The following is a 26725-nucleotide window of genomic DNA, read 5'->3' on the forward strand; positions in this document are numbered from 1 at the left end:
ACACACGTAAATAACAGCACCCAACCCAACCTATCTACACGCTGTCCCTACAGGGTATAAAGGGTTAAATACAATATGGCACTGAATACAGGAAGGGTTAGTGACTTAAGGGGGTGATCAGGGCAATGCAGTGTCGGGGTAATGGTTATGCAGTGGTTAAGGCTGGGGCTACAGGGGTTCAGCAGCAGGAATACTGGGGCTGTGGCAGGGGTAAAAGGGCTGATGAATGTAGAGGTGACATGCAAACGGGCCCATCCTTGTTAGCATCTCTGTGCTAACTACCTGCAGGGAAGCAGTTTGGCTGTTTCCCAGGTACTAGGCAGACTCTCTATGCAGCCTTAAATCAATTACCCCCAACATGGCTGCTGGCCTTGTAACAGCTGTTCTAAACCTAACAATGCAAGCCATGGCCTACAGGCTAAACGTGGGCCTGTATAAGAGTTGATAGGGAATATTTAATACACTTCCCTCTGCATATACCTGTGTGTGTGTGTGTGTGTGTGTGTGTGTGTGTGTGTGTGTGTGTGTGTGTATATATATATATATATATATATATATATATATATATATATATATATATATATATATATATTATTTTATTTTTATTTTTATTTTTATTTTTTTGAGAGAGAGAGAGAGAGATATAGATATGCATGCATGCCTGCCTACCTGGCACTTCCCTCTACAACATTCTACTGCTTATAGGGGTCAACTGCCTGATATAAGAAAAGTATGTAGGCAGAATTTTAAGTACATGTCAATTAGAAAATGGTATGATTTCCTATGATATACTGTAAATGAATATGTTAAAAATAAAAACTGAAATACCACAGGATATGCCATAAATGTCTGATAGATGCAACTTCCTTCCTCTGGGCTGCGCCCCTGTCTCCAAAACAGGGGTCCTCTGACCCCCCCCCCCCCCCCCCCCCCCCACACACACACACACACCCTGTCCTGCTTGGTGCCATAGTCACTGTGAAAGCCAATATATGTACATCTCTTTCCATTCACATCTATGGGAGTTCCAAAAACAGTAAAGCAATTGTGGATATGCCCTAAAAGTTTAAGATGAGAATACCCATGTAAGATGGCCTTACATCTTCTTAGTTAGCTGTTGGCCAGACAATCAAGCAGCCGACAACTATTCCATCTAATCTCCGCCTACAACTTAAACATATTAAGTACTGCCTCCTCTGTACTTACCGACTGTTCGTTAATAAACAGGTGGCTGATACTGACTCCGCCTCCTTATTAACACTCTGTTCCTTTACCTTCTGGAAGTGCGTGCGTATTTTTGACTATGGCTGAGACTGAAAAATCTATGCACCCTGATATAATATATAATAAAAATGCGCCACTCCACGTGTATATCTCAGTACCACTACTTCCTAGACGCTCCTGATGATGCAATGTTTGTTGAAACCCGTTGAGTGTATATAATTAGTAGCAGCTAGCTGCATTGTGCATTATTAATATGCATTATCTGGCATATAGGATAGGTCTACAATGGTAGACTGTTTTTGGTGATTGCATCAGGTCTCTTAGAGTAAGTAGTGAGCAGAAAGGTAGGACGCACACATCAGCCTCCTTTTTGCCACTGCTTCCAAAGCCCAGTATATGAGGCATGCGCATTCTCTACTAGCTCTTAACAATATCCTATATTTTTGGGCATGCACATTACTAGGGGTTATCCAATACTATAAACTGCTCCCCCATAGGGCCAGGCCCCTCACAGGGATTATACTTACCTGGCTCCCCGCTCCCTGTGTCGCTCCTGGTCCCTGCCTCTTCTCCCCGTGCAAAAATGGAAGCATCTGGTGTTGGGGGGGGGGGGGAGCAGCCAATGGCAGGAAGGGACAGGGACGAGCCTTCCTAGCATTGCAGGTGAAGCAGCAGCGGCGGTGCGGGGACCAGGAGCGGGGCAGGGAGCGGGTTAAAGGGGTTGTCCAGGTTCAGAGCTGAACCCGGACATCCCTCCATTTTCACCCCGGCAGCCCCCCTGACAGGAGCATCGGAGCAGTTCATGCTCTCCTTTTCCCCTCACCCATGACAGCACCCCATGCGACCAGGGACCTCCCATCCGGGACAGGAAACCTGAGAAGATAAAAGGTTCACACCCCCACCTAGCACAAGTTCAGGTTTCCTGTCCTCCGGATAGGAAGTCCCTGGGAAGCTCTTAAGATGGTTCTCACCGGCAGCTAGGGGGAAGCCCAGGTTCTAATCCGGTAGGTGGCCTCCCCCAGGTGGTTGAAGGCTCTCCGAGGCTGCTACCTCCAGTCTGTTTTCTCCCCCGCATTCCGGCGCTGCTCTGAGGGAGCCGCTATGGCCGTGTTCAGGCGGCTTCCCTCTTGCTTCGGCATCTAAGTTGCCCGGCTTCCTGGGGGCGTCTGCACATGCGCGCGCCTCCGACGCAGGGGGGCCGGGGCTTGGACCCAGAAGTAGGAAGCAGCGCCGGAGTGGCCTAGGCGCGTCTTTTAAAATATAAATGTGGTGGTGGGGGGAATCCAGCCAGCTGATGTAGCACACAGTGTTGTGCTGAAGTGGTTCATTCTCCTGCAAAATGTCGGAGCCGGTAGATGGACGCGCCGAACCCCTGGAACCCTCAAGGCCCGCTAGTCCGGTACCAGTCTTGAGGAGTGGGGACAAAGATCAGTGGTGAGATGGATCTTTTTCTTTATTAATGGGGTGTTGTTTGCTTGGTTTGTTTAGGTGGCAAAGACCCCCCAAAAATAGACTTCGAAAACGAAACATAAGGAGTGTGCGGGATGTAAAGTCGCCCTGGCATCCTCCTATTCTAAACAGTTATGCACCCCGTGTATTGATAAGTTGGTGGCGGAGGAATCCCAAAGCCTCTCCAAAAATATGAGGTCCCTAATAAGATCTGAGGTCAAGGCCTCTTTAAAATCTTTAAGTAAAAGCCGCCCTAGGTCTCCGGAAAAGTCCCTGGACGTTAGGGATTCGGATATGGACCACTCAGACGTGGAGGAAAGAGAAGCAGGCCAGTTACTCTCTAACGATGCTACATCGTCAGCGGAAGAGGAAGCGGGGGGTTCCTATTTTTCGCCTGAGGACACCCAAAACCTTCTTAAAGCTGTCAGAGCAACCATGCAACTAGAAGATGTGAAACAGGCTAAGTCTACAGCAGATATAGCTTTTCAGGGGTTAGGCCCCAGGAAGCAGAGTGTTTTCACCATTCACAAGAATGTTAATTAAGAAGGAATGGAAAAATCCTGATAGGAAGTTTTTTATCGCAAACTCAGTTAAAAGGAAGTATCCCTTTGACGAGAAAGTAGCAGCTAGTTGGGACAAGGCCCCTACGGTAGACGCTCCGGTTGCAAAGATCGCCAAGAAGTCTGCTCTACCGTTTGATGACTTGGGTAGCCTGTCTGACCCTCTTGACAAGAAAGCGGATTTTTATTTAAAGAAGGCGTGGGAATCGTCCTCTACCTGCTTGAGACCTGCTGTTGCGGCATCATGGGTTTCTAGATCACTACATATCTGGCTGGAACAGTTAGAACAGCGTCTCAGTGAGAAAAAGCCAAGAGAAGAAGTTTTGGCCTCCCTTCCTACCCTTTTTAAGGCTGCCGACTTTTTAGCAGATGCCTCCACGGAAATGATTAGGTTTTCAGCCAGATCATCCGCCATGTCCAATGCGGCTAGGAGAGCTATCTGGCTGAAATCCTGGAAAGCGGATCAGGGCTCATAGGCTAGATTGTACTCCATCCCCTGTGAGGGTGACAGGCTTTTTGGGTCGTCCCTTGTCGACATACTTGAAAAAGCCTCCGATTTAAAAAAAGGGCTTTCCGGTTCCCCAGCGTCCCCCCTTTTTTCGTAGATACCAGAACAAAAAACAAAGGGGTAGACAGTATGATAGAAGGGAAAAGGATAAATTTCCTAAAAAGTCAGGCGGTTTCCTTTTTAAGCCCCAAGACCCAAAACCTAAGGATAAGCCTGTCACCATCTCAGACTTGTGTTTTTTTTAGGCATCCTATTAGACTCCCGAGTAGAGAAAACCTTCCTCCCGTCCACCAAGATAATCTCCATCAGGGAGCATGTTTGGGATCTTTTCAGGTCCTACCTCTGCTGGTTCAGAAGGGCAATGGCAGTACTGGGCCACCTGACAGCAACAATTCCGGCGGTCCTATATGCACAGGCCCATACAAGGAAGCTACAGTCATGCATCCTGCACCAATGGGACGGCTGCAATCAGTCTTTAGACCGGTCCTTCCATTTATCCGCGGAAGCAAGAATGTCTCTTCTTTGGTGGACAGTGGCAGAGAATCTTTCAGCAGGGGTACCCTGGTCTTTTCAGCATCCGATAATAATGACGGATGCCAGCCCATGGGGATGGGGGGCTCACTTGGAGAACAAAGGTTGGCAAGGGAGGTGGGATTTGAATACCAGGAAAGCCACCTCAAACTTAAAAGAACTAAAGGCAGTAGAGATGGCGTTAAAAGCGATAGTTCCGGACGTATCCCACAAGAAGATAATTCTATACTCTGACAACTTGACAACAGTTGCATACATCAACCATCAAGGTGGAACAAGGGTACCTTCTCTGGCAATACTCTGTCACCAGATTTTTAAGCTAGCAGAACAGAAACCTCTATCCCTGTCGGCAGTCTACATAAAGGGGAAGGAGAACATAGGAGCTTGGTACTCCTTCCTCCTAGACCTAGCGATAGCCCCCCCATGGATTCTACCTTCCTGGGAGGATCTATTGTATCAAGGCCCAATCCTGCATCCCAATTCAAAGCGCATCGGAGCATGAGATACTCTGATTCCAACATCTGGGGGCTGCCTGGATGAAAAGAAGGGTATGTCCGGGTTCAGCTCTGAACCTGGACAACCCCTTTAAGTATATTCCCTGTGAGGGGCCCGGCATATGGGGGCCAGTTTATAGTTTTGGGTAACCCCTTTAACAATATCCTATATTTAGCCGATTCTTCTATTTTAATCTTCTCTCTGGAGCTTGGTCCAACACACTTACTATTGTGGGTGACAAGCACACCATTATTTGAGGAGTATCAGAAAAAGTTGCCTGTCAAGGGTGTTTCTTCATTCTTAACTAGTCTTTATCATTAGAAATGTGTTATTATTATTTTTAGCAACTCTACATGTAGTGAGTAGTATCTATTTTGAGATGTTTTATCTGCACTTCTGTGATAAGATGTGACATAGTGCCCAAAAACCATTCCAGCAGAATCTGCCCTCCAACAACCATATGGCACTTCTTCCCTTCTGAGCCCTGCTTTATATGCATACAGCAGTATATGACCACATATGGGGTATTTTTGTAAACTGCAGAATCAGGGTAGTAAATATTGAGGTATGCTTTGCTGTTAACCCTTGCTGTGGAAAAATTGATTAAAATGGAAAATCTGAAAAAATGTACATTTTTAAATTTCAGCTCCATTTTGCTTTAATTCCGGTAGAACACCTAAAGTGTTAACAAGTTTATGGGCTGACTTAATTGGCACAAATCCACTTTGATGCTTATGGATGGCCACCCTAAATAGCATGTTATACTGGACAAAAATATCACTGTGTAGAAAGTTTTAAAAACCTGGGAATTAATATATTGCCTAGGTTTTCAGACTTAAAAGACTTGAATCTTAATCAGTTGCTGGCCAGGTTTCGCACTAATGTCAAGGCTTGGTGCAAACTGTTTCTATCTGTAGTGGGTAGACCGAACCTTCTTAAGATGGTAATGATGCCCCAGCTTCTATATATTCTCCATAACGCCGCGGTCTGGTTGCCCTAGGACAGGTTTCACAAAATCAACTGAATGTTCTGGGACTTGATGAGCCGTAAAGGACAGCCTAGAATAAAGCTGGAGGACTTGCGCTACCCAATCTCTGATTGTATTACCTGGAGGCTCAGAGTCAACATGTTAAGGGATGGTAGATCTGGAGATTAATGATATGACTAGTCAGGTGCTTAGATATCATAAGAGCAGTCAGGATCTAGTGACAATTCTGGAGGTGGATGGGTTGGGGATGGTACTGGGGATCCCTTACTGCGGATGATGCATTTGGTTTGGAAGAATGTCAAACTATTGAAAGATGTCACAGGGATTACGTAGTATGCTGCAATATGGACTAACCCCTCTATAACGGAGTTTGTCTCTCTGACTGGGTTTAGGGACTAGAAGGAAAGGGGGAGTGACAAGGATAGGACATCTTCTTGATACAGGATTTTTGTGATCCTTTACTAGCTTTCAAGAGACCTATCATATTCCTCTCCAAAGTTTCTATCAATATTTGCAAATAAGATATGCGTACAATACTTTGCATTTAATAGTCTCTGGGGAAGAGAGAAGGGGAATGATCTCTATGGTATATCAAATGCTGCTGAATAAGTTTCTGGAGTCTCACTAGCAAATGGGAACAGGACCTGGGAGATATTTTGCAGGAGTAGTAGGGTTTAATGTTCATAGAGTGTACAAAACTCCTGTATTCTTAATCTGGATAGTTCTTAGACATGATGCAAAATGTCCTAGATGTCTGGTGGAACCCACAGACTTACTGCTTATGCTATGGTGCTGTACGGTGCTGGACTCATTCTGGAGGGAGACATTGTATATAATACAGAAAGCCTTCTCAATTCAGATCCTTCGAGATCCCAAGGTGTGCATTTTGGGCTATGTGACAGACGTTGGGACAATGGCCCAGGTGGCCATAGGTGGGTGGCTATATGTAGCCAGGAAACTGATAGCTTTGCACTGGATCCAGACAGCTCCCTCGACAGTGGAGGAATTTAAGTCTAAGGTCAACATTATATCAACTGTGTATGGTGTATAAGCATGATGTTTAAGTGTTGTAATCTTACTAATGTACCTTTATTGGAAAGTGTGTGTGTGTTTTTTTTAAAAATATAAATACCAATAAAAATGATCTGATTTAAAGTCACCCATGTCAGGTTTAGGCCTGGTCAGGAAGGTAAAAACTTATTATTAAAACAATAAAATGTATGTTTAATTCTGTTGTGACATTTTTATTGCCAAGTGCTTTCTAAGCTGTGCTTGTTTGCTGCCTGTATGCTGCTTTTTCTGGAGGATTTCTGCTTACTCTCTACTGCTTCTGTTTGTGCTGCTTCTTTTTTTTTTGTCTTAAAGAAATCGGAGCTTTCTCTGTTCCTCCTCCTTCTCCTCCCCCTCCTCCTCCTCTTCCTCTAGCTCCTTCAAGCCGTTTCGCTACTCCTCCTCCAAAACCCCGGCGCTCCAAAAAAGGTCTGTGCTTCCTTGTGCTGTGCATGTTCAGTCTTGCCTCTAGTGATGCGCAGTCTCCACTTCTTGGCTATGGAGCAGAATAATTGTGGAGCTGATTTTTGCAGAGTATGTGTCTGACAAAATAAAACTTTGTGGAGACTTGTGGGGTCATTTATCAAACCGCTGTAAAGTAGAACTGGATTAGTTGCCCATAGCAACCAATCAGATTCCACCTTTAATCTCCCAAAGGAACGGTCAAAAATGAAAGGTGGAATCTGACTAGTTGCTATGGGCAACTAAGCCAGTTCTACTTTACACCAGTTTGATAAATGACCCCATTGGTTTTGGGTTATATCTAGGTGGCCATTTACCTTAAATAGCTGCTTAGCTAAGCATGCATGTGTTCTGAGCGGGGGATAAGTCGCTGGCAGGCACCTCTGATGCCAGCTTATCTACCTTGAGTACAGATGGATGTGACATATTCAAATCCAACATGTCTTACCCTTCTTTTCCCCAAATTCGGCCATCCAGGGAGAGTGGGATACACCCATATACACTCACCTAAAGAATTATTAGGAACACCTGTTCTATTTCTCATTGATGCGATTATCTAGTCAACCAATCACATGGCAGTTGCTTCAATGCATGTAGGGTTGTGGTACTGGTCAAGACAATCTCCTGAACTCCAAACTGAATGTCAGAATGGGAAAGAAAGGTGGGCTACAACAGCAGAAGACCCCACCGGGTACCACTCATCTCCACTACAAAATAGGAAAAAGAGGCTACAATTTGCACAAGCTCACCAAAATTGGACTGTTGAAGACTGGAAAAATGTTGCCTGGTCTGAGGAGTCTCGATTTCTGTTGAGACATTCAAATGGTAGAGTCCGAATTTGGCGTAAACAGAATGAGAACATGTATCCATCATGCCTTGTTACCACTGTGCAGGCTGGTGGTGGTGGTGTAATGGTGTGGGGGATGTTTTCTGGGCACACTTTAGGCCCCTTAGTGCCAATTGGCCATCGTTTAAATGCCACGGGCTACCTGAGCATTGTTTCTGACCATGTCCATCCCTTCATGACCACCATGTACCCATCCTCTGATGGCTACTTCCAGCAGGATAATGCACCATGTCACAAAGCTCGAATCATTTCAAATTGGTTTCTTGAACATGACAATGAGTTCACTGTACTAAAATGGCCCCACAGTCACCGGATCTCAACCCAATAGAGCATCTTTGGGATGTGGTGGAACGGGAGCTTCGTGCCCTGGATGTGCATCCCTCAAATCTCCATCAACTGCAAGATGCTATCCTATCAATATGGGCCAACATTTCTAAAGAATGCTATCAGCACCTTGTTGAATCAATGCCACGTAGAATTAAGGCAGTTCTGAAGGCAAAAGGGGGTCCAACACCTTATTAGTATGGTGTTCCTAATAATTCTTTAGGTGAGTGTATATTAGGTGGTCAGCGGTTCTACTCTCTATGCCCATCTAATATGTGTGGGCATCTTTAACAGCACGTTAGCTAACAGAAATATGATTCTTGCTTTAGAGCTCAGGCACCTAGCCTTTTTTTTCTTTTACAGAAACTAATAGACCCAAAAAATATATAGCTGTATAAATGAACTTAATAGTAAGCATCAGATGTAATGGAATGGCTATTTGTGACAGAGAACCTGTTCATGATAAGTGGATATATCCCACATAGCTCTACTACAGAATACTAGAGCATGCTCTAAATTCAAGAAGACCTGATATAGCGACACTTTCTCTTTTATTCATCATATTTCACCTAACAATAAGTTCACTGCCTTTTTTTTCTCTTTTATTTTCTCAGTGCAACGTTCCTCTGCTCCGGAAGAGAATAATGCTGCAGGTAAATAGCAGTCAAACTATAAAATACCTAGAAGCTTTATAGTGCACCCATACAAAGCGGCTGTGCTGTGGCTGGGATGCAGCCACCTTGTGGCTGAGTGCCACGTGGCCATAGAACCTATAGCATCATCATCATAATGACTAGTTAGAAGTAGGGTTGTCACAATACCAAAACTTTTTATTCGATTTTGATACCACACAAAAGAAATAAAACACCAAAAAAGCAGCGTGCATTCCGCATTTTATGGAGCGTTTGGCCCATAATCGAACAGTCCTATTCTATTTTTTAGGGGAAAAGGGTAACTAAAAAATGGCGAATCCTGCAGATAAGATAGAGAGAGAGATAGATAGATAGATAGATATATATATATATATATATATATATATATATATATATATATATATATTAATTTTAATAGTTTGCACTTTTCGGACATGGCGATTATGTTTATTTATTGTTTCTATATTTTATATGTAAAATTGGGAAAGGGGGTAATTTATGCTTAATATTTTATTTATTTTTACTTTTTTTATATATTTTTTTTTTAACTATTTCCCCCCTTAGGGGCTAGAACCTGGGATGTTTTGATCCCTTGTCCTGATCTCCCTAATAGAGCTCTATTAGGGTGAAATCTTACACTCTCCCTGCTGCCCTGTGCTTTGTGCACACAGCAGCAAGGAGCTTACCATGGCAGCCAGGGCTTCAGTAGCGGAAGTAGCTGGTCAGCACTCGCTTGTTTGCACGCCGCGCGGGATCTGGATCAATCTCCATATTTAGGGCTTCAGTAGCGTCCTGGCTGCCATGGTAACAGATTGGAGCCCCAGGATTACACTGCTGGGGCTCCGATCAGAACTGCCACTGCACCACCAATGAAGAGGGGGAGAGGGGACACTGTGGCCACTACCACTAATTTAATACTGGGGGGCGCACTGCACCACCAATGGTTTTTATTACGCGGCGGGGGGCACAGTGAAGATAACTAAACCATTAATACAGGAGACGGGTGGTGGCTGGAGAATCACATAGCTGGCACCCAACCTTTATGACAGGGAGCTGCAATCCATATTGCTTCCTTTGCTGGCTAGATTCATTTTCCCATCACATTATACACTGATCTTTTCCATGGATCCAGCCAGCAAAGGAAGCAATATGCACAATCACAATACATTAGTAAGTGACTTGTGTTAACTTTCTTTACATAATAAGTGCTATTTGCTGAAGTTAGACAACCCCTTTTACCACCTCCAGACCGCCTAACGCAGATGTGCGGTCCGGAGGTGGCAGCGCTGCGCACAGTCACGCATATACGCGTCATCTCGCGAGACGCGAGATTTCCTGTGAACGCGCACACACAGGAACGGAAGGTAAGCGAGTGGATCTCCAGCCTGCCAGCGGCGATCGTTCGCTGGCAGGCTGGAGATGTGATTTTTTTAACCCCTAACAGGTATATTAGACGCTTTTTTGATAAGTGTCTAATATACCTGCTACCTGGTCCTCTGGTGGTCCCTTTGGTTAGGATCGACCACCAGAGGACACAGGTAGCTGTGTAAAGTAGCACCAAACACCACACCACACCACACTACACCACACTACACCCCCCCCCCCTGTCACTTATTAACCCTTTATGAACCACTGATCACCCCATATAGACTCCCTAATCACCCCCCTGTCATTGATCACCCCCCTGTCATTGATCACCCCCCTGTAAGGCTCCATTCAGAGGTCCGTATGATTTTTACGGATCCACGGATACATGGATCGGATCCGCAAAACGCATACGGACGTCTGAATGGAGCCTTACAGGGGGGTGATCAATGACAAGGGGGTGATCACGCATATAGTCTTCCTGATCACTTCCCTGTCATTGATCACCCCCCTGTCAGGCTCCATTCAAACGTCCGTATGATTTTTACGGATCCACTGATACATGGATCGGATCCGCAAAACACATGCGGACCTCTGAATGGAGCCTTACAGGGGGGTGATCAATGACAGGGGGGTGATCACCCATATAGACTCCCTGATCACCTCCGTCATTGATCACCCCCCCTGTAAGGCTCCATTCAGACGTCCGTATGATTTTTACGGATCCACTGATACATGGATCGGATCCGCAAAACACATGCGGACCTCTGAATGGAGCCTTACAGGGGGGTGATCAATGACAGGGGGGTGATCACCCATATAGACTCCCTGATCACCCCCCTGTCATTGATCACCCCCCTGTAAAGCTCCATTCAGACGTCCGCATGTGTTTTGCGGATCCGATCCATGTATCCGTGGATCCGTAAAAAATCATACGGACGTCTGAATGGAGTCTTACAGGGGGGTGATCAGGGAGTCTATATGGGTGATCACCCCTCTGTCATTGATCACCCCCCCGTAAGGCTCCATTCAGACGTCCGCATGTGTTTTGCGGATCCGATCCATGTATCCGTGGATCCGTAAAAAAATCATACGGACGTCTGAATGGAGCCTTACAGGGGGGTGATCAATGACGGAGGTGATCAGGGAGTCTATATGGGTGATCACCCCTCTGTCATTGATCACCCCCTGTAAGGCTCCATTCAGACATTTTTTGGGGCACAAGTTAGGCTACTTTCACACTAGCGTTCAATCGGATCCGTTCTGAACGGATCCGATCATAATAATGCAGACGGAGGCTCCGTTCAGAACGGATCCGTCTGCATTATTTTTAGCATATAACAGCTAAGTGTGAAAATAGCCTCGTACGCATCCGTCCAGACTTTCAATGTAAAGTCAATGGGGGACGGATCCGCCTGAAGATTGAGCCATATTGTGGCATCTTCAAACGGATCCGTCCCCATTGACTTACATTGTAAGTCTGGATGGATCCGCACGCCTCCGCACGGCCAGGCGGACACCCGAACGCTGCAAGCAGCGTTCAGCTGTCCGCCTGTCCGAGCGGAGCGGAGGCTGAACGCCGCCAGACTGATGCAGTCTGAGCGGATCCGCTCCATTCAGACTGCATCAGGGCTGGACGGCTGCGTTCGGGTCCGCACGTGAGCCCCTTCAAACGGAGCTCACGAGCGGACCGACGAACGCTAGTGTGAAAGTAGCCTTAGCGGAAATTTTTTGTTTGTTTTTGATTTTGGTTTTTCTTACAAAGTCTCATATTCCACTAACTTGTTTCAAAAAATAAAATCTCGCATGAACTCACCATACCCCTCACGGAATCCAAATGCGTAAAATTTTTTAGACCTTTATATTCCAGACTTCTTCTCACGCTTTAGGGCCCCTAAAATGCCAGGGCAGTATAAATACCCCACATGTGACCCCATTTCGGAAAGAAGACACCCCAAGGTATTCCGTGAGGGGCATATTGAGTCCATGAAAGATTGAAATTTTTGTCCCAAGTTAGCGGAAAGGGAGACTTTGTGAGAAAATACAAAAAAAAAATCTATTTCCGCTAACTTGTGCCAAAAAAATAAAAATTCTAGGAACTCGCCATGCCCCTCACGGAATACCTTGGGGTGTCTTCTTTCCAAAATGGGGTCAGTTGCGGCATAGTTATACTGCCCTGGCAATGTAGGGGCCCAAATGTGTGAGCAGTACTTTGCAATCAAAATGTGTAAAAAATGGCCTGCGAAATCTGAAAGGTGCACTTTGGAATATGTGCCCCTTTGCCCACCTTGGCTGCAAAAAGTGTGACACATCTGGTATCGCCGTACTCAGGAGAAGTTGGGGAATGTGTTTTGGGGTGTCATTTTACATATACCCATGCTGGGTGAGAGAAATATCTTGGTCAAATGCCAACTTTGTATAAAAAAATTGGAAAAGTTGTCTTTTGCCAAGATATTTCTCTCACCCAGCATGGGTATATGTAAAATGACACCCCAAAACACATTCCCCAACTTCTCCTGAGTACGGCGATACCAGATGTGTGACACTTTATTGCAGCCTAGGTGGGCAAAGGGGCACATATTCTAAAGTGCACCTTTCGGATTTCGCCGGTCATTTTTTACACATTTTGAGTGCAAAGTACTTCTCACACATATGGGCCCCTAAATTGCCAGGGCAGTATAACTACGCCACAAGTGACTCCATTTTGGAAAGAAGACACCCCAAGGTATTCCATGAGGGGCATGGCGAGTTCCTAGAACTTTTATTTTTTTGTCGCAAGTTAGTGGAATATGAGACTTTGTAAGAAAAAAAAAAAAAAAGCATTTTCCGCTAACTTGTGACAAAAAATAAAAAGTTCTATGAACTCACTATGCCCATCAGCGAATACCTTAGGGTGTCTACTTTCCGAAATGGGGTCATTTGTGGGGTGTTTGTACTGTTTGGGCATTGTAGAACCTCAGGAAACATGACAGGTGCTCAGAAAGTCAGAGCTGCTTCAAAAAGCGGAAATTCACATTTTTGTACCATTGTTTGTAAACGCTATAACTTTTACCCAAACCTTTTTTTTGTTTTTTTTGCCCAAACATTTTTTTTTTTTATCAAAGACCTGTAGAACAATAAATTTAGCGAAAAATTTATATATGGATGTCGCTTTTTTTTGCAAAATTTTACAGCTGAAAGTGAAAAATGTCATTTTTTTGCAAAAAAAAACACCTTAAATTTCGATTAATAACAAAAAAATTAAAAATGTCAAGCAGCAATGAAATACCACCAAATGAAAGCTCTATTAGTGAGAAGAAAAGGAGGTAAAATTCATTTGGGTGGTAAGTTGCATGACCGAGCAATAAACGGTGAAAGTAGTGTAGTGCAGAAGTGTAAAAAAGTGCTCTGGTCATTAAGGGGGTTTCAGCTAGCGGGGCTTGAAGTGGTTAAGGGCCCTTTACACAGACTGAGAATTGTACAGATATCGCTATCGAGCGTTCATTGTGCGCACACAAAGATGATAGTTTACCGGCAGCAGATCGCGCTGTGTAAACACTATCTCCTGCCGGCAAACAACAAGTCAGTATGGGGAAGAGTGATGCCATTAGTGATCGCCCCTCCCCACACTCTGGAGGAGATCGGTGGATGTAAATGCAGCAGTCTCCTCCGCTACTGAACGCTTCCTGCCCATCTATCTGCTGTAATATTGTCCTGTGTAAAGGGACCTTTACTCCTACTATCTTTTGCTAAGATTGCTCATTTATCACCTAATCTCTTAACCTTATTCTACAATACTCACAAAAAATTAGGGATATTTGGCTTGTGGGTGAAATTTCAGAATGAACCTAAAATGCACTCTAACCTTTACAGATTAACTTAATGTGACCTTCTCTAAACTTTTTAATGCACATGTCCAACTGTTCAATGTTTTAGTACTTTTTGCACAACAGCAAGTTCTGTAACAAGGAGCTTAACGGCAAAATTCACAATAGGTGTTTCATCCATAATTGCCCAATAAATGTCCTGGTTTAATTAGAATTGGTATTTAAACAGTCCTCCTCATCATGGTGTTCACAGTTTGATATGAGACCATGACAACACCTAACAATTGGTCAACAGTACCTCACTATTGCAAGGCTTCAAGCAGGATATTCTCAGACAGAAGTGGCCGCGGAGCTTAGATTGTCATCAGCAGGTTGCAACAGAGACTTTGACCATGGTTGTGCTAAACGAAACAATTTCTGAGTAAATGTAAGGTGTTCTGCAATAAATCATGCTTTTTTTTTTTTAAAAGTTTATTGATTTTCTAATTATATTAACAAAATCCCAGTTCCAATATTTTATCCAAAGTATTCAGAAACAACTCCCTGTCCACCTCTTGTACACCTGACATAAAGACAGCAGGGTAACGCTAGGGAGGCTCGTCCCCGTCACCTCCTGCCATTGGCTGCTCGCCCCTGACACCAGATATTTTTTTATCCACGCACGGGGAGTAGCAGCAGCCACGTTGCGTGGACCAGGAGCGGAGCAGGGTAAGTATATTTACTATGAGGGCCCGGCATATGGGGGACATTTCTATAGTATTGGGTAACCCCTTTAAAGAATATTTAGCGATCAAGGCTTTTCTAGAAAGCCACCTCGGCTCGGAATCGTGTAGGAGGTGTTTAACCATAGCGATACCCCACACAATGTATTAGTGCGTTCCTGTGTGAATTCTAGATGATCCTGCAATGGGAGGGGCTTCAAGACCCTATAGGATAGACATCCTCTGAAGAATTCTACATGCTGCTATAGTATTCTGTATAAGGACCGATTACTTTATCCAATGAGGGATGTATTGTAACTTTGTGTGCAGAAATACTAGGGACCAGGGAGCACAGAAACCAATAAATCGTGCACCTTTGCATTACATTTACATAATCTAAGAACATTTAGTGCAGGTGAAATTAGGTTCCTAAATGAATCATTTGCAATATACATATTTTGGGTGTGTTATTTTTTCTCTTTTTTTTTTTTTTTTTTTCTTTGCCAAATATTAATTGATGAATTTGTCTGTTACTATTAGGGATACGGCTAAAGACCAGTAGATCGGATCTAAGCAACTCCATATCAATGGTGGCTATATTTGATTATAATCCAAAAGAAAGTTCTCCCAACCTTGATGTTGAGGTACGTTGTGTTTGTGGTGGTGCAATTAATCAAGCAGATCACCTAGGGTTACATTCTGTGCCTGCACATCGATGCCTGCATACGGATAGTACAATGATGTGCCAACATGTCTGCATGGGATATGGCAATGGGACACCTGCTCACATACTGTGGCTCCAGAAATGGGCATTTGTGAGGTAAATAGGGAGGTTTGAATCAAAATATAATAATGAACATCAAAGTTAGAACTGTTAAAGATCATCTGTAGCCAGGTTAAATGAAACTGATAAGGAAGGTTCAAAAGAGAAAACTTAGATAATGAGGGCTGAAGAATAATGTTTAACACATATACTGTAAAAGTTCTCAAGTGAAAGATACTCTGCTTAACAGAGCTTTATGGACAATATTTGGCCAAATTAGACATTTATCTTGTGGAATGGCAGAATCTGATTTTGTATAGCAAAGGCACTAGATCACCCTTAAGGACTAATTTTCTTCCAGTTTTTCACGCATCATTTTGTGTTCAGGAAAAATTGCAGCATGATCTATAATGTGTGTTTTTCACGCAGCTCTGGCTCCATAGAAGTGAATGGGGCTTGTGTGAAAAACAGAATACGGTACATCCAGATGCAATGCATTTTTCACTGATTGGTTGCTACGAGATGTAGATTGTTATCCTTCAGTTTTTCTTCACCTACATTGGCAGAAAAATAAAAATGTTATGGATGTTAGTATGTGGTAATACAAAGTTAATAAAAAGTGATTTCATAATGTGAAAATACTAAAATATGAAAAAAAAAAACAATATACATTGTTATCTTAATAATTGTATAAATCCCCCCCCCCCCCCAAAAAAAAACCCACTCCTAGAACTAGAATTGCAATTTTTGGCCACATCACAATTTTTTTTTTATGAAAAGCGATGAAAAAGCGAAATTAAAACCATAGCTTGTCCTGCAAAAAGAGCTCTCGCACAGCTCTTAAAAGCTCTTAAAAACCATTTCTGCAAAATTCCATTTTAGAAAATGGAGAAGCCGCTCCTTCCCTTCTGAGCCCTGCTGTGTTTTCAAACAGCAGTTTACAAGCACACATGGAGTGTTGCCAGATTCAGGGGGGGGGGGGGATGGGTAACAAATGTGGGGTGCATTTTCTCCTGTTACCCCTTGTGAAAAGTTATTTTTCGTTTTCACAGCCAAGTTTTTTTTTTTTTATTCTATGAAAGGCTGGTGGGGTCAAAGCACTCACTATGCCCCTCGATGAATTCTTTGAGGGTTGTATTTTACAAAGTTGTTTTTTTTTTGTTTTTTTTTACTTGAGGGGTATCTCTGGGTCTCTTCAAATACAGCATGACACCTGGAAACCATTTTACCAAAATCTGCCCTCCAAAAACCATATGGTACTCTTCCCTTTTGAGCCCTGCCATATGCCTATACATCAGTTTACAACCACATATGGGGTGTTTCTGTAAACTGCAGGTTTAGGGTAATTAATATTAGGGTTTATTTTGTTAACCCTTGCTCTGTTACAGGAAAAAGGGATTAAAATGGAAACTCTGCACAAACAAAACTTGGCTTTAATTCCTAAATGGTTAACAAAGTTTTTAAAATCAGCTTTGAATAATTTGAGGGTATAGTTTCTAAAATAGTCATTTATGGGTGGTTTCTATTATATAAGCTCCTCAAAGTAACTTCAGAACTGAATTCGTTCTTAAAGGGGTTATCTGGGAAATAATATTGATAACCTATCCAGAAGATAGGTAATCAGTTATCGCATTGTCAGAGGTCTGAATCCCAGCACCCCACTAATCAGCTGTTTTTAGAAGCTGTGGCAGCCTCCTGGGCACTTACCAAGTAAGCGCCATACATCAAATAGCAGCCATGCTTGGTATTGCAGCTCTGCCCCATTCAAGGAACTGCAACTAGGCCATTTGACCAATATATATGGTGTTGCCACATGGCCTGGGAACAGGCCATGGTGCTTACAGAGTGCCTGGCCCCTTCTAACAGTTGACCTGGGGGGACCCAGGTGTCGGCCCCTCGCCAATCTGATATTGATTACCTATAAAGAGGAAAGGGTATCAATATTAATTAAAGGATAACCCCTAAAACTGTCTGTTTCAGAATTTATTTATTTTTAAATTGACAAATTGTTTATAAACTTCTAAGCCTTCTAACGTCCTAAAAAATTGAATATGACATTTACAGAATTATCCCGACAATAAGTAGACATGTGGGGAATGTTAATGACTAACTATTTTGTGTCACTATCTGTCTTAAAAAGTTGAGAAATTAAAAATAAATTTATTGCTATTTTTTAAATATTTTTCATGAATTTGGGATTGTTTAAATAAATAAAGGTTAAATATATTGGCTCAAATTTGCCACTAACATGAAGTACAATGTGTCACGAGAAAACAAGCTTGGATAAGTAAAAGCATTCCAAGGTTATTTCCACATAAAGTGACACAAATTAGCAAAATCAGGCTTGTTCCGAAGGGGAGGTTAAGGGGGGTAGATGGTCTGAAAGTGGTTAATGTTGAAAGGCTATTTCAATTTGTTGTGGAAAAGTACTACATTAGGCCTAGAGATTCACAGTGGTTTATTCCATATGTGGATCAGATACTTTTGAAATATAAAATCTAGAAAATTGTATGAATAGTTTCATGTTTTCTTATGTTTCACTTTCTATCAGGCAGAGCTAAGCTTTATTGCGGGAGATGTCATCACAGTATATGGACCAATGGATGAAGATGGATTTTATTATGTGAGCTATATTCTCTATATTACAACTTATACAACACTTGGAAAGTGTCTGTTGTAATTTGTGTTGCTAAAATGTGTGTTGTAAGCATCATTTTAGAACCTAAAAAAACACACAGACGACATGTATGTTTAGATGATTGTAACAGAAAAGAGATACTTATACTTAAAGGGGTTGTCTCACCTTGGAAAATGGCATTTATAATGTAGCGAAAGTTAATACAAGGTAATTATTAATTGTATTGTGATTGTCCATATTGCCTCCTTTGCTGGCTGGGTTCATTTTTCAATCATATTATAAACTGCTTGTTCCCATGATTACGACCACCCTGCAATCCAGCAGCAGTGGTCGTGCTTTCACACTATAGAAAAAAGTGCTGGACTATGCACACTCCCGCAGTCCCAGCCACTAGGGATGAGCGAATAGACTTCGCAAAGTAATAACTTCGGCTCATCGGAACCTATACATTCTAATACTGTATGGAGCGCTTGCTCCATACAGTATTCGAACGAAGTATTATGCGAATCGACCTTGGATGTTTCATCCAAAATCGATTCGATCGTCCCTACCAGCCACCAGTGAGGACGGAGCTTTTTCCTATAGTGTGCAAGCACGACCACCACTGCTGGATCGCAATGTGGTCATAACCATGGAAACGAGTAGTTTATATTATGATGGAAAAAATTTATTTAGCCAGCAAAGGAAGCAATATGGACAATCACAATATATTAGTAATTACCTTGCATTAACTTTCTGTACATGAGAAATACTATTTGTTGAAGTGAGACAACCCCATTAAAGAACAAAAGGCCCCTTTACACAGGAACAGCGCTCTCTAAACACTAACTGCAAAATCAATATTAAAAAAAAACACTGCTCGTATATATACTTGACCGTTATAGAAAGTGAGGGTGAAAAAACATCTATACCTTCTCCGTGCCGAGCCCAGCTGTCACTGGCATGACCGCTCCCCACTCCTGCAGCTGCCCAATCTCAGCCTCGGGAAAGTCCTTACAAAGAATGTACAGTATATAGTCCATGGGTGGTCTGCAACTGGTTAAGGTGATTAGCGATGAGCGAATTTCATATTTTGAAGTTTGTGTGTGGGTTCATGTTGTGGTATTTACTGAATTGCATTATCGATTGAACATAACGCAGTTCCATGACTAAATGTATAACAGAATACCTTTAGAGGCATTCCTTTATGCACTCCGTCATAATAGAAGTCTATGATTTGTAGAAGTATGTGATCTGCACTCCTTTATTGTAGTCCAGGTGCTCGTGAGAGAAGAATACTATTTCCTATGTTGTATACCAGTTTATACCTAAAAATGCAATATGTTAATTACAGACCCCGTTAAAAAAGGTCTAATGATAGACCGAAATGTCCGGGAAACAATGTGGCTAATATGTTTGTTCTATTCCTGGATGTAAAACAATATTGTATGGAAAACTAAGTGATGTGAACCTACTTGATTATTAAAAATAATTGCATCTACTCAAATTGGAGTGCCGTGGATATTCCTATTCCCCATAACAGAAGTCTATGTGCTGCATAACTGATCCGTCCCTTTTCCAATATGCTGGAGTTCTCTCCTGCATAACATAAACCGGACGGATCCGTTATGCAGGCCATAGACTTCTATTATGACAGAATGCCTCGAAAGGCATTCCGTCGTAGAATTGAGTTATGGTCCGTGGTAACGGAATCCACAACGCAATTCAGTAAATACCACAAAACTTAGCAAAAACGAATTTCAAAATAGGAAATTCGCTCATCCCTAAAGGTGATCATTTATTTAAATATCTGTTGGAAGAAAGCTTAACCAACAGACAGCTTTTCCTCCATCCACTCCCCCTTCCCAAATCATACACATGCACAGGTGAGTGTTTCCAATTGGGAGAAGGGATTAGGCCACTGCCAGACACCTGTGATGGCAGCTTATGTCCTGTGAGAGCAGCATCTCATACCTGATCCTTCTATACCCTTACATTTGCCACTATGGGAGAGTCAGAAAACTTCGATATGAATTTGATGGTGAGCTGGACCCGCTGAAATCGTCAGGTTCGTCCATCTTTCATCTAATGTGTATAGGGAACCTTTAATTTAGAAGGGCAGATGCCATTTAGGAGGTTTTCTAGTTTTATGTAAATAAATTTTAATAGTCATATAAATGAAAAGTTCTACAACTTTCTAATACACTTTGGGGGAGATTTATCAAAACTGATGTAAAGGAGAACTGGCTTAGTTGCCCCTAGAAACCAATGAGATTCTATCTTTCATTTTTCAGAGTTCTTTGGAAAATGAAAGGTGGAATCGGATTGCTTGCTATGGGAAACTAAGGCAGTTGTCCTTTACACCAGTTGTGATGAATCTCCCCCTATGTGTTTCTGTTTACTTTCAATGAATGAAAACACTTATTTACATTACCAGTCTGCAAACATGTACAATGCATTTGGAAAGTCTTCAGACTATATCACTTTTTTCATATTTTGTTATATTATGGCCTTGTGCAAAAAAAATCAAGTTTGCCCTATCATTCTGCTCTCAATACCCCATAATGAGAAAATGGGAGCTAATGTGGAGTTCACTGGTGGGAGTTCGTTCTATCCCTTTCAGAAAGATCGCCGGCAGGTCGAATAGGGGGAGCAGGATCGCGGGACTGCGGTGCGGTTCTCCCTGTCTCCCAGGCACAAGTCCTTCGGTGGAGGCAGTATCGCGAGAGGAAGGCGCGGGATCGCATGTCACGTGAACGCAGGCTCACAGGCGCTGAAAAGAAACTACATTTCCGCTAGGAATTTAAAAAAAGCGGCGGGAATCGGCAGAGTCCTGAGATTCAGCCTGCAACATGTCGGCATCAGGAGAGGACGCAATGCGCAGACCAATCGGATCCATCCAAGACCGGCAGCCCGGTAAGCTACCCTCCTCTGGGAGGAAATGAAAAATGCCTATGGTAGCCTGTCATCACTGAGGGGTTAAAATTCTTACCTTTTTTACACTGGATAAGGGACTGTACCTCTCCCTTTTTTTTTTAACAGACTAGACAGCCCCCTTTTATTTAAACAAGTTTTCTGACTTATATCTATAGGTCAGGGAAGCTCAGAAGTCCACAGAATCTCAGCGAGTCAAAAAATGTTCCATTTGTAAAAAAAGCCTTACTGTCAGGTTATAAGAAACCCCTTTGTTCAAAATGTTTGGAAAAAATTGTCTCGGAAGAGTCCCCCTCCTTATTGGACAATATTAGAAATCTTATTAAAGAGGAAGTAAGCAGCGCTGTGGATCAAAGACTAGCTGCCACGTCCCAGAAGCCTTCTACTTCCATGACCGAGATGTCTGCTACTTTAGAGTCAGAATATCAGGAAGAGGATTTTGATGAAGGGGAGCTCCCCTCGGAGTCTGAGCCTCTTTCCTCTGAAGACTAATCCGGGAAGCCTCTCTGTTCCATAGAGGACACCGAAGCATTATTGAAGACCATTAGAGCAACCCTAAACTTAGAGGAGTCTAAACAATCCAAAACTATACAGGATTTAATGTTTAAGGGCTTAGGAGAAAAGAGGAAGAGGGTGTTTCCCCTCCACTCTAATATTATAAAATTATTAATAAGGAATGAACCGATCTGGAAAAGAGACAGAGCGTATCTAACATAGTAACCTAGTACATAAGGCCGAAAAAAGACATTTGTCCATCCAGTTTGGCCTGTCTAGGGTCCTAAAAAGAAAATATCCCTTTTCAGAGGAAGATGCGTCCATTTTGGGACAAATGTCCTAGAGTGGATGCCCCCATAGCAAAAAAAAAAATCGGTTTTACCATTTGAGGATTTGGGTCTCCTAAAGGACCCGATGGATAAGAGAAGCGAGGCCCTACTAAAAAAGTCATGGGAGGCTTCCATGTCCATCCTTAGACCTAGCGTAGCCTCAACCTATACAGCCAGGTCCATGTCTATCTGGTTAAACCAACTAGAGGAACACCTAGTAACAGGAACCCCTAGAGAGGATATTTTAGCATCTCTGCCAGTTCTTAAACAGGCGGCAAAATTTTTGGCCGACGCTTCGCTCGACTCTCTAAAACTAGCAGCCAGATCAGCGGCCCTCTCAGACTACACCAGAAGGGCGGTGTGGCTTAGGTCCTGGTCGAGGTTTTTTATTCAACCCCTCAGACTCCTCCCAAAAGTCATCAAAACAATGACGCCAGATGCAGGGTAGGAGGAAGGCTAAAATACTTCCTCCCAGCCTGGGAGAATATTTCCAACTCCCCTTGGGTGTTGGATGTAGTCTCATCAGGCCTAAAGTTGGAATTTTCCTCTCTTCCCCAGGAGGTGTTCCACATCACCAAAAAAAACTATCCAGTTCAAGCATTAATTCTAGATCAGATAAAGATCCTTTTACAAAAGGAAGCTATAGTGTCAGTTCCCCCAGCGGAACAGGGAACAGGTTATTATTCTCCTATATTTCTAGTCAAAAAACCAAACGGCTCATACAGAGCCATTATAAACTTAAAAGGACTGAACCGACATCTACTTTACAAACGATTCAAGATGGAGAGCATAAAATCCACTATAAGTCTATTACAAAAAAACATCTTTATGGCAACCCTAGACCTCACCGACGCGTACTACCATATTCCAATCTGCAGAGAACATCAGAAATTCCTCAGGTTTGCAGTACAACAAAATTCGGTGGTACACCATTATCAATTCCAAGTCCCTTCTTTTCGGCATTGCGTCAGCGCCAAGAGTCTTCTCCAAAGTGATGGCAGAGGTGATAGCAGACCTTCATCTAAAAGGCATATTAGTGGTGCTTACTTAGACGACTTCCTAATAGCTGCAGCATCAGAGAGTCTTCTATTAGAACAAATAGAATTAGTGAAGCAAAGCCTAACAAATCTGGGGTGGCTAATAAATATAGAAAAGTCAGACCTCCGGCCCAAAAAAAGAAAGATCTTTTTAGGAATGCTGCTGGACTCGGGTCTCAGGAGGACCTTCCTCCCACAGGAGAAAATTCTGACTATCAAGCAGGAATTTACTCTATTCCGCAGCAAATCAAGAGTGACAATCAGGTCAATACTGAAGGTCTTGGGTCTGATGTCCTCAACTATCCCAGCAGTAAAGTGGGCTCAGGCTCACTCACGAACCCTTCAGTCTTTCATGCTCAGAAAGTGGAACAAGAGCATAGCTTCACTAGAGCTGAGGGTAAAAGTCCCTCAATATGTAAGAGATTCCTTAAATTGGTGGTTGATCAGCCAGAATCTAAACGCAGGCGTCCTGTGGCAACAAACAAATGTAGTCACTATTACCACAGATGCCAGCAAGAACGGCTGGGGAGCCTTTACAGACAGGTCCGTAGTACAGGGTGGCTGGCAAGGACATCTAAACCTAGCCTCTTACAACCTGAAGGAGTTAAGTGCAGTTTGGGAAGCCTTGAAGGCCCTTCATTCAGAAATCTGTGGGAAAGAAGTGAGAATACTCTCAGACAACACTACAGCTGTGGCCTATCTAAACAGGCAGGGAGGCACAAGAAGCCCATCCTTAGCGAGGGTCACAAGAGAAATTTTCCAGTGGGCAGAAAGGAGCATACTGTCAATATCGGGGCAGTTCACATAAGGGGAGAAGACAACACAGTCGCGGATTTTCTCAGCAGAGATGTCTTAAAGGAAGGGGAATGGTCCTTAAACCCAAGAATATTCTATCAGATAGCGCAAAGATGGTTCCTTCCAGAAATAGATCTGTTCGCCATGCGTCAAAACAGACAAATAGAGAAGTTCGGCTCTCTAGCTTATACAGATCACCCACTCGTAGTGGACTCTCTCTCCCACCCGTGGCCAAAAGTAAACTTGTATGCCTTCCCTCCCTTTGCATTAATCCCCAAAGTGCTGCAAAAGGTACTACAGGAGAACCACAGGCTGATCCTGATTGCACCTTACTGGCCCAAGAGATTGTGGTTCCCTCTCCTAGTGAAGATGTCAGCAGGAGACGTGTGGCTACTACCAAACATCCCGGATCTCCTTCATCAAGGCCCAGTATGGCATCCCAGGACAATACAACTTCAGTTAGCAGCATGGAGACTGAGCGGGAGATATTAAAAGGAAAGCGCCTCTCGGACGCGGTAATTTCCACAATTCTTTATAGTCGCAAGAAAGTGACATCTAAGATTTATGACAGAATCTGGCAGTCTTTCAGAAAATTTACAGGGGGTGATACCAGAGGTCCCCTTGTAATCACTAAGGTCCTAGAGTTCCTCCAGTCAGGTCTACAGAAGGGGCTAAGGGTCAGCACTATAAAGGTCCACAGATCAGCTTTGAGTGCCTTACTTGATATAAAATTAGCAGAGGTAGACCTTGTTAAGAGATTTGTGAGAGGAACTCAGAGAAAACAACCAATAGTGAGGTCCACTGTCCCCCCTTGGGACTTGAATTTAGTCTTGGCTGCCTTATCAGGCAGTCCTTTTGAACCCTTATCTGAAATATCTCTAAAAATACTTACTTTTAAAACAGTTTTCTTAGTAGCTATCACCACGGCTAGGAGGGTGGGGAAAATCCAGGCCTTCTCATGCAGGCCCCCGTACCTGTCCATCAAGGATGGTGGGATAGTACTGAGACATTCTCCCTCTTTTTTGCCTAAGGTGGTTTCTAACTTCCACTGTCTACAGGAGGTGTCCCTCCCTTCCTTTGGATCCCCATCAGGCAGTCAGGAGCAAAGACGGTTCCATAACCTGGATATAAGAGCAGCAGTACTTGCCTACCTAAAGTCTACGGAAGATCTCAGGAAAACGGACAGACTGTTTATTCAATTTTCAGGTCCAAATAAGGGAAACGCAGCAATCAAAACATCTGTTAGTCGATGGATCAGATCAGCAATCTTGACTTGTTATGACTTAAGGGAAGTTCCTCCTCCGGCGGGCTTGAAGGCCCATTCAACCCGATCTGTAGCAGCCTCTTGGGCTGAATCAGCGGAGGTTCCGTTAGAACAAATTTGCCAGGCAGCCACCTGGTCGTCACCTTCTACTTTCTTTTGACATTGTCAGTTAGACTTGTTGAAGAACAGGGAGTTATCATTTGCTCGCAGAGTATTATCTGCGTTTGTCCCCCCCTGATATGGGATTCCTCTGTTATTCCTCCTGTCGTGCCACTGGGGGGGGGCGTTTGGAAAGATTTCAATTACATACCGATAATTGGTTTTTCCTCTAGCCCCCACAGCGGCACGGGGAATTTCCCTCCCAGTAATTATTCTAACTTTTATTTGAAAAAAAAAAGAGGAAAAAAGTTTTTGGGTTTTTTCTTGGAGAGTATCCTTGTCTAATTTCAATAACACATAAAGATTAATTTTGTTGCATCCATTCCAGAGTTTCTCGGTTATTTACTGGAGCAGGTAAGGGGAGGGGAGTATTTAAAGATCTCCACGTTGTTTCCTGTCCCTGGGGAGGCGTGGTATCCTCCTGTCGTGCCGCTGTGGGGGCTAGAGGAAAAGCCAATTACCGGTAAGTAATTGAAATCTTTTTACATTTTTCATAGACATAAGTATTCACACCCTTTAATTTGACACTCCAAATTTTGTTTTGGGGACCTCCCATATCTCTTGATCATCTTTAAGATGTTTCTACACCTTGATTGTCCATTTGTGGTTAATTTACTTGATTGGACATGATTTGGAAAGACATCCCTCTATCTGTATAAGGTCTCACAGGTGACAATGCAGATCAGAGCAAAAACCAAGCCATGAGGAGGAAAGTACTGCCTGTAGAGCACAGATCTGGAGTAGGGTACAAAAACAGTTCTGCTGCACGGAAAGTTCCCAAAAGCACAGTAATCTCTATCATCTTAAATGGAAGACATTTGGAACAACCAGGACTCTTCCTATAATTGACCACCCCACCAAACTAAGTTATTGGGGAGAATGGCCTTGGTCAGAGAGGTGACCAAGAACCCATTGGTTACTTTGGCTGAGCTCAAAAGATTCTGCAGAAGATCAACTTCCAGAAGATCAACTATCACTGCAGGACTCCACCAAACTGAGCTTTGTCAGATTGGCCAGAAAGAAGCCTCTCCTCAGTAAAAGACACTGGAGTTTGCAAAAAGCTCTTAAAGGACTCTGACTGTAAGGAACAAGATTCTCTGGTCTGATGAAACAAAGATTGACCTTTGTGGCCTCATTTCTAAATGTTATGTCTGAAGCAAACCAGGCACTGCTCATCACCTGGCCAATTCCATCCCTACAGTGAAGCATGATATTAGCAGCATCATGCTGTTGGGGGTGTTTTTCATTAGTTTAGACTGGGAGAATTGTCCGAATTGAGGAAAAGCGGAATGGAGCAAAGTACAGATATATTATTAATGAAAACCTGATCCACAGTGCTCTGTATCTCAGACTGGGTCCAAGGTTCACC

At 43.2% G+C, this 26725-nt stretch overlaps 1 protein-coding gene across 1 annotated transcript in view; it reads left to right on the top strand.

Annotated features, from left to right (window-relative positions):
• Positions 1-26725, top strand: part of TSPOAP1 (TSPO associated protein 1) — a 196261-nt gene that overhangs the window by 164908 nt on the left and 4628 nt on the right. Inside the window, 3 exon segments of the mRNA XM_044285794.1 lie at positions 9053-9091; positions 15504-15607; positions 18278-18349. Of these exon segments, the coding sequence (XP_044141729.1) occupies positions 9053-9091; positions 15504-15607; positions 18278-18349 (215 nt within the window).

This window comes from Bufo gargarizans, chromosome 3 (genome assembly GCF_014858855.1).
Source record: "Bufo gargarizans isolate SCDJY-AF-19 chromosome 3, ASM1485885v1, whole genome shotgun sequence".
Lineage (NCBI taxonomy): Eukaryota > Metazoa > Chordata > Amphibia > Anura > Bufonidae > Bufo > Bufo gargarizans.